Here is a 15,768-nt window from a genome sequence, read left to right as displayed (position 1 = left end):
GATATACATAAATAAACATTATATAGTCTTATTAATTTTGAATATTTTCAATTGACTGGAGACTTGAATAAAAAACTGGCAGTACAATATAACGATTAAAAATGATAAGTGAAGATGATATGTTGCCGCTCCATTAATTGACCTCATAGGCTACTTCTAAATGTATGAAAGATTCAGTGTCAAAAGCGGCCACGCTGCAATAAACCAACATATAAGCCAAGCTAACCTAGCCATCCTAAATAGCTTACTTCAGCCATGCAGTAATGAAAATATACTTCTTTACCTGAGGCCTAGGTTCACTGAATCAAAATGCACCCTTAAACCTCTAAACAATACCAACCTGTGTTGGCTTTTATTATTAATATATTATAATTTTTTTATTACAAAGTGGCAACAACAACAAAAATACTGCAGTATTTAGCGCTCATTTGAGGCTGAAGATATCATTTAGGGGAAATCATGGATACCTAATTCAAATCTAGGATGATACCAGATGAGAGCATTTTATAATACATCCATGGATGAGCGCACTCCCTCAATCGATTGCTCTTTGTTTGATTCTTCTGTCTGGACTCGATCGATGCTTTCCTGTTTGACGAGTAGAGTCTCTTTAGCAGTGCATGGCTGGGTTGTGGTGCTTCTCAACGATTTAAAGGTGAGGAGCGGGATTTTTCATTTCAATGTATCTTCTCATTTATTTTGCTGCACTTTCGTCCTTCGTGCAACGTTTACTGACTGCAGTGTGAGACATGGTCACTGTTAAGCGGCTAGAAGGCCGAACTAGAACTAGTTACAGCCAAACGTTAGTGGAGTTAGCACAGTTAGCCTGCTAGCTAGCCTCCAAAGAAAACAGTGATCTTTAATCTATCTCTTTTATATTAAGGCATGTGCGACAACAGTGTTGTTAGATCTGTAACGGTGATTTATATTACATAACTGTTACTTTCCTCCATGGATTTGATAAGCTAAGCTACATGTTATAGTAGCTAGCTACCTCTGTTGTTAAAGTAGCTGCATTAATAATACATGATGTTGTGCATAGCTAAGTGTGTAACGTTAGAGAAATGTACTATTGGCTTTGGTAAATTGTTGAGTGTGTTCAGGTCGATGCTGTATTTTTACATTTGTACCAAATTGTTGCTAAACCTTGTCAGTGATGGAGAGAGCTCAACGGTAACACTACTCTGTGTGTCAGCCAGCATGGGTCGGCGCTCGTCTGATAGTGAGGATGACAGTCGGAGCAGGAGGAAGAGAAAACAGCGTCGCCGGTCATCCTCTTCCTCCTCCTCCTCCTCTTCCTCTTCATCCTCCAGCAGCAAAGTGGCCGGCAGCCGGAGTCGAAGGTCCAGTCGCCGGAGCCGTTCTCGCTCCAGAGATAAGGACAAAGACAGAAGGTGAGAGTGCATAACAAGCTTTTCTTCTCTGATAAGAGGTAGAAAGGATGAGGACTGAGAAGTTGCCTGTTCTGCTGAAGTGTCCTTGAGCCAGACCAACGGTGTTTTATCTCCGGGGCTGATCTGGTGCTGATGCTGCATGTTTCCCAGCAGCCCAGTTCCTGGCTCATCTTCTCTGTGGTTGCAGAAGTAAATCAAACGATTATTTTCATAGTCGATTAATTTGTTGATTTTTTTTTTTTCTCGATTAGTTGATTGGAAATGTCAGAAAATAAAAAATGTGGATCAGTGTTTCCCAAAAGCCCAAGATGACGTCCTCAAATGTCTTGTTTTGTCCACAACTCAAATATATTCAGTTTACTGTCACAGAGGAGAGAAGAAACTGGAAAATATTGACATTTAATAAGCTGGAATCAAAGAATTTTTACTTTTGTTTTAAGAAATTACTCAAACCGACTAATCGATTATCAAAATAGTTGGCGATTAATTTAAGAGTTGACAACTAATCGATTAATTGTTGTAGCTCTAGTTTGTGCTTTTCTTCATTTATTAGGTTGGCTCATTGTACCACATGTGGCTTTCTTTCTTATTACAGCTCATTTGAGGCTATATATATATATATATATATATATACAGTGCCCTCCACAATTATTGGCACCCCTGTTTAAGATGGGGTCATGGACTTCTAAAAATTCTCCTTTTTTTAAACAACATAGAACCCAAATGCAAAAAAGAGAAAAATCCAACCTTTTATTTAAGTACATTACTTTGGTGGTAAAAAAAAAAATCACACATTTAGAGAAAAAAAACTTGAAATCATGTGTCCCCAAGAGGGGCGCGGGGGGTGTTATATTTTAACACCCCTTTTGCCAACAAGACAGCACTTAATCTCCTTCTATAACATTTCACAAGATTGGAGAACACAGCGAGAGGGATCTTTGACGATTCTTCTTTGCACAATCTTTCTAGATCATCCAGAGTCCTGGGTCCTCTCTCATGCACTCTCCTCTTTGCCTCACCCCCACAGGTTTTCGATTGGGTTGAGGTCTGGGGACTGAGATGGCCATGGGAGGACCTTGAGTTTGTGACTGCTCGAAACCATTTTTGTGTAGATTTTGCCACATGTTTAGGATAATTATCCTGCTGAAAGACCCAGTGACGACCCATCTTCAGCTTTCTGGCAGAGGCCATCAGGTTTTTATTTAAAATGTCTTGGTAGTTCAAAGCATTCATGATGCCATGCACCCTAACAAGGTTCCCAGGGCCTTTGGAAGAGAAACAGCCCCAAAGCATCACAGATCCTCCACCATACTTCACGGTGGTGAAGGTGCTTTTCGGCATACTCATCTTTTGTTTTACGCCAGACCCACTTAGAGTGTTTGTTGCCAAAAAGCTCAATCTTAGTCTCATCTGACCAAAGCACACAATCCCAGTTGAAGTCCCAGTGCCGCTTAGCCAACTCCAGACGTTTACGTTTGTGAGTGTTAGTGAGAAAAGGCTTTTTCCTTGCATGCCTCCCTAACAGCTTGTTGGCATGTAGAGAGCGTCTGATGTTTTTTTTTGAGACTTCGTGACCCCAAGATGCCACTCTTTGATGCAATTCTGTGACAGTGAGCTTAGGACTTTTTTTTACCTTTCTTACCATCCTCCTCACTGTGCGTTGTGGCAAGATAAACTTGGGACCTCTTCCAGCCTAGTTTGTCACTGTTCCAGTTGTTTTAAACTTCTTAATGATTCCTCTGACTGTAGATACGGGCAAGTTAAGGCGAGTGGCTATTTTCTTGTAGCCATTGCCTAACTTATGAAGGTTGACACACATCTGCCTTACTTGAATTGTGTGTTCTCTTGTCTTTGCCATGTTGACAAATGGGTAAGAGAATTAGGACTCTGTGTCACGTCATATTTATACCCCAGGGAAACAGGAAGTCATGAATTACTATTTAAAAGTTCCTAGATACCCTGACCAACTTTAGCAACTACAGAAAAATATATTTAAAAAAATATATATTAAATTTTTCAGCGGAATTGTTAGGGGTGCCAATAATTGTGGGACACATGATTTCAAGTTTTCTTTTTCTAAATGCGATTTTTTTTTTTTACCACCAAAGTAATGTACTTAAATAAAAGGTTGGATTTTTCTCTTTTTTTGCATTTGAGTTCTATGTTGTTTAAAAAAAAAGGAGAATTTTTAGAAGTCCATGAACCCATCTTAAACAGGGGTGCCAATAATTGTGGAGGGTGCACTGTATGTATATATATATATATATATATATATATATATATATATATATATATATATATATATATATATATATTTTTTTTTTCAGTGCCTTATAAAGATCGCCCCCTTGAACTTTTCGACCTTTTGCCACATTTCAGGCCTCAAACATAAGATATAAAACTGTAATTTTTTTGAAGAATCAACAACAAGTGACACAATCATGAAGTGGAACGAAATTTATATATTTCAAACCTTTTAAACAAATAAACTGAATATTGGCAAAATATTCAGCCCCCTAAGTAATACTTAGAGCGCCACCTTTTGCTGCGATTACACTGTAAGTGCTGGGGTATGTCTCTACAGTTTTGCACATCGAGAGCTGCATTTTTGCCCATCCTCCTTGCAAAACGCTCGAGCTCAGTGAGGTTGGATGGAGAGCTTTGTGAACACATTTCAGTTTTTCCACAGTTCTCATTGATTCGGTGTTTGACTTGGCCATTCTAACCCCTGATATGTTTTTGTGAACCATTATTGTAGATTTTGCATGTTTGATTTGTTTGTTGAAGACAAATCTCCCCCAGTCTCAGGTTTGCAGCTCCATCAGGTTTCTTCAGAATGGTCCTGTATTTTCATCCTTTCCATCAATTTAACCATCTTCCTGTGCTGAAGAAAAGCAGGCCCAAACCATGATGCAGCCACCACCATGTTTGACAGTGGGGATGGTGTGTTCAGGGTGATGAGTGTGTTGCTTTTACACCAAACATAACATTTTGCATTTGCCAAAAGTTTGATTTTGGTTTCATCTGACCACAGCACCTTCTTCCACATGTTTGGTGTGTCTCCCAGGTGGCTTTTGGCAAACTTTAAAACGACACTTTTTATGGATATCTTTAAGAAATGTCTTTCTTCTTGCCACTCTTCCATAAAGGCCAGATTTGTGCAGTACTCTATGATTGTTGTCCTATGGACAGAGTCTCCCACCTCAGCTGTAGATCTCTGCAGTTCATCCAGAGTGATCATGGGCCTCTTGGCTGCATCTCTGATCAGTCTTCTCATTGTATGAGCTGAAAGTTTAGAGGGACGGCCGGTTCGTAGATTTGTAGTGGTCTGATACTCCTTCCATTTCAATATTATCGCTTGCACAGTGCTCCTTGGGATGTTTAAAGCTTGAAATCTTTTGTATCCAACCGCTTTAAACTTCTCCACAACAGTATCTCGGACCTGCCTGGTGTGTTCCTTGTTCTTCATGATGCTCTCTGTGCTTTACACGGACCTCTGAGACTATCACAGAGCAGGTGCATTTATAACGGAGACTTGATTACACACAGCTGGATTCTATTTATCATCATTAGTATTTAGGTAACATTGGATCATTCAGAGATCCCACTGAACTCTGGAGAGAGGCTGCACTGAAAGTAAAGCTGAATAATTTTGCACCCACTTTTTCAGTTTTTATTGTTAAAAAGTTGAAATAGCCAATGATTGTTCACTTCATAATTGGGCCACTTGTTGTTGATTCTTCACAAAAATTACAGTTTAAAGTTGGGCGAAGTGGAAAAGGTCGAAAGTTAAAGGAATACTTTCGAAGGACTGTATATATATATATATATATATATATATATATATATATATATATATATTGGTCCCTCCATGTATTAAGCCACAGTCAGTTTAACAGTTGTTAAACTTCAGGAATCTGATATCATTTTATTGAAACGACAACCCAGTTGATTATTAGAGTGGATTTCGCACCAATCTACCAGCTGCTATCAAAACATATTATCAGTATAGGTCTATAACTGCTAATATTTGTCGGATATGCCTTTTTCCCTGCAGAAACATAGTTGGAAGCACACAGATGTAACTAATAACTGTAACGGAATCTGTTCTATCTAAGTTTTCCAGTAAGCCGGGACAGTGAGCCATCATGCATAATACCAAGACCCTGAGCTAAAGCAGTTAAATGGAATTCAACCATCATTTATTTTATTATTTACACTTGTGCTTTATTCTACTGTGAAATGTCAAAATGTCTTCTGTTTAAAAAGGCCTATTGTAGAATTGGCATTTATGTTGTGTTTATATTTTAGATGGGAAAATAACATAGAAATAACATTTTTATTTCTATGGAAAATAATGGGTATGATTTTGCTATGGCTTCAAAATGTATTTGTGCATCCTTAGGGTAAACCCTATATATTTTTATATATTTATTTTATATAGTTCAGTGTTTTCCTCAATATGTCATGCAATAACTCAATTTAAAACATGGAGATCATAAAAGATTGTTGAATTCCAAAAAAGTTTGTTTGGTATGTAAAGTTGTAAAATAACAGTTGTTTATAATTCAGTTTATAATATTTCATTTTTTAATGTGGTCTAAGAATGCCGTCTGGTATTGTAAGTTTTGGTCCTTGCTCAGGATTATTGAAGACACCTTTCAGGATGGAATATTTATTATCATAAGGATCCAAATGAAAAGATGTACAGTGAAGGACGCTCGCACGGTTTACAATGAATGCCAGATAAGGACTCTGCTATGCTAAGGACCCAGATATGAAATTTTATTTAGAATTTTGATTGAGTCTGCACTATTTTAGTTGGTCATATGAGTTCCACAAAAAGAGTGAATATGATCACTATTATAAAAAGTGAAAGTATTACTTTTACTTTTGTGTTTTGGCTAGTGGCCATTTGAGAGATGAAACGTAGCTAAACATATTAAGGTAGACGTGGCTGTTTGTGATGGCTCATTTTGTGTCTAGTCTCATAAAATAAACACCGTCTGAAGGTTACTAGCTTATAACTGTTTTATAAGCTTCTCCTTATGTTTTCAAAATACCACACTTTGTTTTTTAGCAGTTACAGAGGGAAGGGGGAGGTTCATTAAAAATCAGACATCTTAACAAATGGTTAGTGGCTGTACCTGGCCTCCTCCATCCAGCCACAGCTTCCACTGGCTGTGTGTGGCTGTTCAGACAAGGCCAGTTGATGGTAATTATTTATGAGGCTTGGTCAAGGTCCATTACTGCTGATTGGAAGTCATTGCCTGCCTGTACCGGATGGGGCTGGGTGGGTAGTGTAATCCCTGGGACCACAGTCCCTCATCTATTAGCCATACGTTTTGATCAATTAACCAAGACCTTGTGTGTGGGTTTGTGTGAAACTAGTTCCTTAAATAGGCTCATATAAGAGGACACACATTCTGTGGCATTTTCAACCTGTAAACATACAAACCGTGTAAAGAGACCTCATGTGGTAAAACAGAAGGGTGCTTATGCTCTCGGCTGGTGACGTCATGACCACATAATTAACATGTATGTAGAGAGTAGCTGTGTTAATGGCTATGTGTGGGACATACAAAGCGCGAGCAACACAGGGAAAAAGTGTGCGTGATTGGACTTGCTAGGTGTTGCATTCATGTGAAACAGCTTCTGTGTTAACCAGCACTTCCCACTCCTATGTGTTTGAGCCATTATGTTTTTATTACGTTACATTCGCGCAGGCTTCTGAGAAAATGTGTGCGCGAATGCCACCTTCCAAAAACCCTCAGCTCACTACTGTGTGTTTCTTCTGTGTAATGTGTGAAGTGGTTGTAAGAGGGCTGTGGAAGTTATTTCATAAGGCCCCGCTCATGGGATCCAGCCTTTGGAATACTAATCTTTCCTGCGCTGCTCTAAGTGGTACAAATCTGATTTGATAGTTCAGCCTCTGTGTTATTTGAATTGCTTTCCTTTTTCTTCTCTTCCCCTCTATCTTGCTTTGCTCCCATAGGACTGCGTATGTGTTTTTTTTGTGTGTGTGCTAAAAGAATTTGGGTATTTTTGGCTTTGGTGAATGAAAAAATGAGATTTTAAATAATGAATATTTCTCAAACTGTTTGCGCAGAAGAATAGGGGGGTTTCTGCATTTACATTCACCCCCATGAATGCCTCCTGCTTCATGATATCAATAGGAACGCGGTGTGAGTGATGTTTGGAAAACAGACGCTACACAAACTGCTGTAGCCACATTAAAGGGCAGCAGAGCACCAAAGGGCCCCTGTGGAGGAACTGTAGGGCAGCCTGCATGGCTCTGCTGCTCTTGGACGTAGACGAGCGTGTTCCCTAATGCAAAGTAGCCGTCAGCGCTGCTCATAGTAGGGAAGGTTGTCTGGGACACACAGACATTTATTTGCTCTCGAAATAAACAGCAAAACAAATTGGGAATACAACATTCAATTATACAGGAGAGGAAAGAATTTCAGATAAAGTTGAATGAACACAGAGAATTGTAGAAATTGTGCTTGTCGTGACAGAGTGGAGCATAAGGGTAAAGGGAGGAGAGGGAGCTGATATGGGAAGTGTTTGATTTTGGTGTTGTCTGTTTGTTTTATAGATGGTAAAACAAGAGAAAACGTGTAAAAATGTATACTCCGCTATTTTGAGAACCACATTTTTTCATCACACTGGGCATTAAGAACAAATTCACATATTTCACTGTTGCTGCATCACAAAATGATTAATTGTCCACAACCCTGCTGTCTGATTGCTGTTTTGTTTTAAGGATCCTGCCAATAATGGAATTGAGTTTGTGTGTTTTTGGTCTGTGTGCTCCAGGAGAAGAAGACGTTCCAGCAGCAGCTCATCCCACAGTCCGTCTCGCAGGAGGAGGAGTCGCAGCGTAGAGAGAGACAAAGGGAGGAGTCACCGCTCACACAGGTCACGCAGCCGAGACAGGAGGTAACACCATCTCTCTCGCACGCGCACTAACCATAGTCTAACCATAGTGTAACCATAGAATCCAAAGTTTTGTAATTTTACTGACAATCTTGTTTAGATTAATCTTGAAGAAAGTTTCTGGATATTTGCATTTGCTATTTTTCCCTCAGAATTGTATTAGTAATAGTGCATAATAACACTATAATATTAATAATGATAATTCCTTTTGAATAAATATGTATTTAACTACATTTTTGGGAAGGCAAATTTATTTGTGTGGCACGTTTCAACAAGGTAATATAAAGTGTTTTAAATAATACAGAAAGGCATTAAGAAAAGACCTAAAAGGAACACAAGGCAATATAAAAAGACAGTATTAAAAGACATGAATAGGATTTTAAAAAGAGTAAAACGAAACAAAATGGAAGATAAAAATAAGCTAAAATAGAATTTTTTTTATTTATACTGAAGATAAAGTATATAATACCTAAATAGAAGGAGTGATGAGTGATGGTTACATCATTTAGGAGTAGCAAAAAAATGCGCCTTGAAGCGCTCTTTGGGTGTTTGTATTACAAATCAGTATGTGGAATGCCATTGCAGACTTTTCTTATTAAAAAAGCAATAAGACTTTTGGAAGTTTACTCCAGTGTCAACAAACACATCATTTCGTATTTATGTCTTATGTCATCAGATGGAGCCACATGGAAACTTGAGTTTTAGGTCTGGTTTAGTCCGTTGCATGCGCATGTACTCGTGTCTGTTTGCCCTGACTATCTGTCTTACTGTGCGAGTATTAATGAAACGGAGACCCGCAGAGACAGCAGGTCATATTGCAACACCAGTCCAATCCTTCCCAAATCTCTTTTGGCAGCAGCTCTCCTTTCACTCATTAATGCAATTAAAACATCATTACCCATACATACTTTGTTGAATTATGATTATTATTGGTGTAGCTGACTTGTTTTTGCAAGGGAATAACTTATTCATGCAAGACTTATGTGTGCACACCTGCACCACACTTCTCAGACACACACACACACACACACACACACACACACACACACACACACACACACACACACAGACACAGACAGACACAGACAGACACACAGACACACAGTCATAGTCAGTCGTGTATCCCTTTCAGAAACATAAAGGCAACATCTCTGTGTGTGGTGGTCCATGTCATTAGCATAGCTAATCTGGTGCTAATGAACCAGTAAAGTGTGCTGTTTTAAATCCCACACACACACACACACACACACACACACACACACACACAAACATGCACAGATGCACAATTAAAGAAAAGGTTGTCATAATTTATGCGCGAGCAAGGCCCTTTGTTTACTTGTGTATGGCTGTGGGGGGAGAGCAGAGATCATTTTAATCAAAAAGAAAAAAGAGTTTTTATCTCCATTATAAAGCTGTCAGGATGAATTGATGATGCAACAGAGACGTTTTGACATAAGAGAGGTTGATGGTCTCATAAGAAGACCTCACACTTCAGCTCTCCAACCTAATCACAAAACATTTTGTGGCTTTAGAACAAGGAACACATTTCCGTGTTGCACTGTGAACTGAAACCATTTCTGGAGAAAAATTTGTCCAAACAGTTTTCACACATTGTCGCCCTTCTCTCTGTGGTACAGTGGCAGTCACTCACAGCGGCACTGGTGATTAAAACATCAGTTGCAAATGGCATTACTGGTGTGGTATGAGATGAAGGGTGGAGGGGATTTGGGAGATTTAGAACTGCAGTCGATGACATCGGTGTTTACAAACGCTGTACTGTGATTAGGAGTGTTGCGTCGTGTAATCGGCTTAGCGGTGAGCGAGGAGCAGGTGGGTTGGTGTTGGTGGGAGTGCGTGGTGGGGTGTTACGAGGTGGAGGCGGCGTTGGAGGTAGGGATGTGCAAAATGGTGGCATTAATGATGAATTTATGCAGTTATTTGATGGCAGTCGTTGGTGGCCACATGTGTGCTCCTTTAGTAGTAGTAGTACTATAGTCCTGTACAGCACTGTGGTTGTGAAACGAAAGCAGGTTGTTGTGCATAGTTGCCCTGACTGCCATTAGGTGTGTGTGTGTGTGTGTGTGTGTGTGAGTGTGAGCGTGAGCTGGCGGAGAGGCTGGCTGATGGATCAGAGGAGGATTGAGTGGACAGGACCTCATGATTGATACGCATATAGGATATAAGGTGCTGGGCCCTCCCCAGCCACGCTAACCCGACATCACCTTCAGAATATGAAAGACAGAAGCAAGAAGAGGCCGAGTGCACTGACTGGAGAGACGAGAAGTTAGAAGAGAATGGGAAAAGTGTGGAGAGAATAGGTTGAGTTAGTGCAGGAGAGGGAGAGTGCGGAGAAGATCCTGAAGGAGGAAAATGAGGAGGAGAGACAAAAGCGAGCACCGGTAGAGAGAACAGATAGGCTCGAGAGAGGGACATTATTCAGAAGAAATGAGAATAATAATGTCTGCATCAGAATATTGCAGGGGAGAAGATTAGGACCATAGTGGGGCCGTCGTGGGTTGAAGGGAGGGGATTTTATTACCTTCTTTTCTATCTCTCATGTATAAATAAAAAATAAAGGGGTACATGAAATAAGAATAATGCTCTGTCATGTGTTTACCATCTATCGTGGCCTCCTCCTTCTCTACTTTCATTCTCCTTTTTTTTCCCCTGCCCTCAATCAGAGAAGGGCCAGGTCCCCCAGAGGCAGTCAATCTTGCCCTGAAATGTAAAACAGACAAGAGGAGCAGATTACCTATTTGCCATTAATGTTTATTCTCTTTGATGTGAGCAGGCATATCTGTGTGTGTGTGTGTGTGTGTGTGTGTGTGTGTGTGTGTGTGTGTGTGTGTGTGTGTGTGTGTGTGTGTGTGTGTGTGTGTGTGTGTGTGTGTGTGTGTGTGTGTGTGTGTGTGTGTGTGTGTGTGTGTGTGTGTGTGTGTGTGTGTGCGTGCGTGCCTGTGCCTGCCTGTGTGCGCACCAGCATGTGTGAGGTTGATTAAGCGTATGCATGTATGTGCAGATTTGCGTGAATGCGTGTTCACGTTCAGGGGGGTGTCAGGACCTAGTCCACTGGGGGAGAACAGAGTGGAGCATGGCAGCAGCAGCATAAAGTGATCTGATGTGTACCCAGTCCAACAAAGACGACACAGCCTCTCATCACAGCCGGATCACAGGCACATCTTTAGGTGAGCTGGGCGGAGCGGTGTAGTGCTGCGCTTCTATGGGCGTCCACAGCAGGGGTTAAATGTGTGTGGCTCAGTCAGTCATTCTGTCAGTCCTTCATCCACTTAACAGTTCGCTTCAGAGGCACTGTTAGAAAACACGGAGGAATGGCAGGTGCGACAAATCCACCACTTGACCCGTCAAAGAGAAGCTGAGCATTTCATTCACTGGTGCATATTCACTCATGTGTGCATGCACTAACATAGGTGAGCATAAACCGCAAGGCGCACACACACACACACACACACACACACAAATGCTTACATTTTCCTTATTAATATTTCAGGGGTGTGTTGAGTTAGCAGGGCAGAGTGCTAGCGTCAGGGTTTAGCCCCGCTAAACTGAAGCGTCTTCATCACTGGGCTGCTGTCATGACTCTAAGCAGAATGAGTTCTCTAATTATCTGTCTCTCCCCTAGAGGAGATACAGTAGATAGCAAGCTAAACGCACCACCCAGCGTGCTAGGATAGCAGACCAGAGTCAGGATAATCTCAGCCATCCTGGAGCCACAGAGGCCAGATGAGTTCAGAACTGGTGCTTAGTTAGAGCAGGGGGAAAGTACTGTGGGTTGGGCCACGACTAGTCTATATCCTCGACGTGCCGCTTCTGGGATTGCTCCATTGCCGACGGAAATTCTGCCGGATTTAACTCATTTAGGCCGGATATCCATTACCTTGGGCTTCCTTTTTGTTGCCATTTCAAACTCTGGTCGATTTATGAGGACTGTGGTTAACCTTTTCTCAGATCTCTGCAGGGTAAATCCAGACCGTTAGCTAGACTATCTGTCCAATCTGAGTTTCCTGTTGCACGACTAAAACAACTTTTGAACCTACACGTTCCACCAAAACAAGTTCCTTCTCGAGGCTATTTTGCAGCGGCTCCGTTGCTCCATATGGCGCATAGCGTGGCCCAAGACCATTTTGATTGGTTTAAAGATTTGCCAATAAACCAGAGCACGTTTTTCTCCCATCCCGGGAATACTGTGTGGACTCGCCAGACCCTCCTGGAGGAAGGTCTGGCAAAGCGAGACTAGGCCAAGACAGACAGTCAGGGGCAACATTTGAAAAGTAAAAAGGAAAAAAAAGTGGCTTTCGTTTGTATGACTGCTGTCCAAGCTGACGTGACGTAAAGGTTTTTGTGGTGTAAAAATCAATAGTTATTATTCATTGTGGATGACCTTCTGAAAACGTACATCTATAGCGTTACACAAGACAGAAGTTAAAAGGACGTGCTGTGCATAAGCCCCCAGGTTTACCTGCTAGAGCTTCAGATTAGGTCCCAGATCTGGTCTCCTGCATTAAGGCTGACAGGAAACATAGGATGTAATAATAACAATAATAAGACACTTGAGTGATCCCACATTCTGCTGTCATCTTTTAGAGAGGTCAGAGGTCAGGGTTGATGAAAGACCAGCAACCAGATCTAGCTAGTATCATTGCCTTGGTCTTCTGGTTATGAGACAGTCAACCACTAGGCCACCCTGTCATGTCTTGCTGGAACAAGGTAATCTAGATGTTTTAGTTTCCATGACATGAGCTCTGCTTTCTGCGCTGGACTGCCGGTGTGTGTGCAGGGGTTGAGCGATGGCCTGGTATTTATTTCACACAGCAATTTTCCCCTGTATGAGATGAGGTGTCGTACATCTGCTAGATAGCTTTTCCTGCCTAGCATCGACATAGAGCGCGCGCAAGGTCATCCAGGCGGCTTGGTAACGGGGAGGGCTGAGGTGAGGAACTGAAGGGAGGAGTGAAAAGGTCTTTTGAGGGGGAGGAAAGCGAAGGTAGGGCAGTCGAGTGCAAGAAGACCGCGGTGGGGTGAGAAAAATCAGCGACTTTATTGTGGGTGAGCAGCAGCGGGGCGCTCAGCTTTTCATTGCACCTGGATCAGCAATTCCCCTGTCAGGTGACAGGGTGGAAACTGTTCTGCGCATTTGTGTCCAACATTTATTTATTCACACAGGCTAGACTCTGTGTGATGTAGCAGGTGGTTTTGGGTGTCGCTGGCTTCATAAGGGAAGCAGCCCTGAGTGTGTTCTGAGGACATGACAAGTAAAATCTGGTTTCCTCAACAAACCGCTGAGATCTTGATATTATGAGAGAACCATACTGCACGAATGGTGGCGCTGACGGATAGGAAATAAGATGAGGAAGAATGCAAACAAACCCTAAATCCTTTTTCTTCTTTAAGTTGCAGTATCTCACGTGGTGTTCTCACAGTTTTAAAGGGGTCTCATGTTAGTCTAGACATATACTATACTGGAATTTAGGAGGAGGCTCCTGGCTGTTTTTCATCCATCTGTCTGTTATCCCATGGACTCTCAACATCTTTTCGTCTCCCCCCTTCCACAGGATGACATTCAGCCCTTTCTTCCTTCTTCCCCTATTACCGGACTTGCAAAGTGTTGATTTAAACTGAAAGATAACCTGGTTTAGTTCGGCTGCGTCTTCTCTACTCCATAAAAATCAACATGCTTCCAGTCGTGAGATCTGAACGTGTTTGATGTTGTGTTTCTCTCTTTTCGTTTCTCTCTCTCTCTTACTGTCTTTCTCTGTGTTGTCTTTTTTATTTATCTGCTGTAAAGGCCAGTCAAGCGCTGCTCGGCTTTGTTGTCAGAAACCTTTATTTACCAAAGGGAGAAATAAGTGACTGACACAGACAGCCTCTTTCATCCGCGCCTCGCCGCAAGCAGTGTTCCCCTCTACCGCCAGAGGAAACCCCCCCCCCCCCCCTTTCTTACCCCTCACTTCTGCCAAGCCGTCCTTCCCCCACCCCACCCCTCCATCCTGCAGGCTCACAACAAACTAGCTCACTCCCATGGGTAGCAACCTAGCTGTAGAGTCCACACGCACGCACGCACGCACGCACGCACGCACGCGCACACACACACACACACACACACACACACACACACACACACACACACACACACACACACACACACACACACACACACACACACACACACACACACACACACACACACACACACCTCGCAAAAGGCATCCCACCAGTCCTCTCACATAGATGATCAAATGAAGGAGTTAGTCCGATGGTCCCAAACAAAGACTAGTTTAACATCAAAGAGTTGTCCCCTTTCTCTTTTTTTTCCCACCTGGTTAAAAAATGGGAGTTATGACACATAATGTCAGTTATGTTATTGCCTTGACTGGAAAGGTAGTTGTGCTTTTAGACATTGTATGAAGGAAGAGTCTCTCAGGCATCAGCTGCCCAGTCAGTGCTTCAGAAATGGCCCAGGCACACTGATTTGTGTTTAAATCAGATAGTGATATTAAAATATAGGAAAGAACATTCACAATTTAGAGGTCATCCTTCTCATTAATCTGGTCGTACAAAGACGTAATTCTGTATTTACCATAACTCTTAAATTTAGTAATTTATTCGAATTTGGTAATGTACGGAAAACATGATTACTATACTTGCATTTTGAATGACACATTGAAACAGTTTTTTCTGAAGACATCAAAGGCATGTAAAATCACCTGTGCATATTTTCCTACCTGCTCATCCAGATGAAGTAACTGGTTAAATTAGTAGGTTGTTAAATGCACATACTGTAGCTCTTAATCACTATCAAGATGAAGAGAATCGGAATAGTGTCTAATAAAAGGTAACGGCTTTTCTTTTCTAGTTATCTGTGTCTTTATTTTTGAGTGTAGAGGTGGGAAGATAAAACCTGTTTTCTGTGAAAAGGTCCTTTTAAACTGTGGAGTTATTAGCATTTAACATGTTGGTAAAATAAACAAATTAAAAGAAATTATAGTTTATTTGTATTCATAACATGCTTTATCATGCCACTCATAGTGATATACTGGTACTCAAGAGCGATAGAAACACTTGTTTACAAGTAACATTTAATGTAATGACTTATACATAAAAATGAACGTCACAGATAATGAGATGTTTAGTAGTGAAATAGTGAAATAATCATTATTTTAATATAATGCAACTTTTTTCTTCCAATTATTGCAATAAACATAATTGTATCCAGTGCTCAGGCATGATTCACTGTTTCCCCACCATAACTCTAATAAATTCTTATTACAGTATAAATTCTTCAGATTTTTATAAGTTTTGGAATTTAACAAAAGTTGACACAAAAAAGCATTACGTTTTTTTTAAAGCTTACAGCTCTAATCATTTAGAGCACGGAGTAATTTTTCCTTTTTGAAAGCTGCTTGAACACAAATCTTTG

General features: G+C 41.1%; 1 protein-coding gene across 5 annotated transcripts in view; it reads left to right on the top strand.

Moving 5' to 3' along the window:
* Positions 1-548: 548 nt before the first annotated feature.
* Positions 549-15,768, top strand: part of rsrc1 (arginine/serine-rich coiled-coil 1) — a 133,625-nt gene continuing 118,405 nt past the window's right edge. The window contains exons 1-3 of one of the 5 annotated variants that reach the window (XM_039784610.1): positions 549-655; positions 1,200-1,394; positions 8,214-8,336. In XM_039784610.1, the coding sequence (XP_039640544.1) occupies positions 1,201-1,394; positions 8,214-8,336 (317 nt within the window). In that variant the 5' untranslated portion in view covers positions 549-655; position 1,200. Of the gene's footprint in view, positions 678-719; positions 743-1,154; positions 1,395-8,213; positions 8,337-15,768 lie in introns of those variants that run through there. The other 4 variants (XM_039784601.1, XM_039784619.1, XM_039784628.1 and 1 more) reach the window with 4 other exon arrangements.

This window comes from Perca fluviatilis, chromosome 2 (genome assembly GCF_010015445.1).
Source record: "Perca fluviatilis chromosome 2, GENO_Pfluv_1.0, whole genome shotgun sequence".
NCBI classification, from domain to species: Eukaryota; Metazoa; Chordata; class Actinopteri; order Perciformes; family Percidae; genus Perca; species Perca fluviatilis.
The sequence above is the reverse complement of the archived record's forward strand: the minus strand, read 5'-3'. Positions and strand labels throughout refer to the sequence as shown.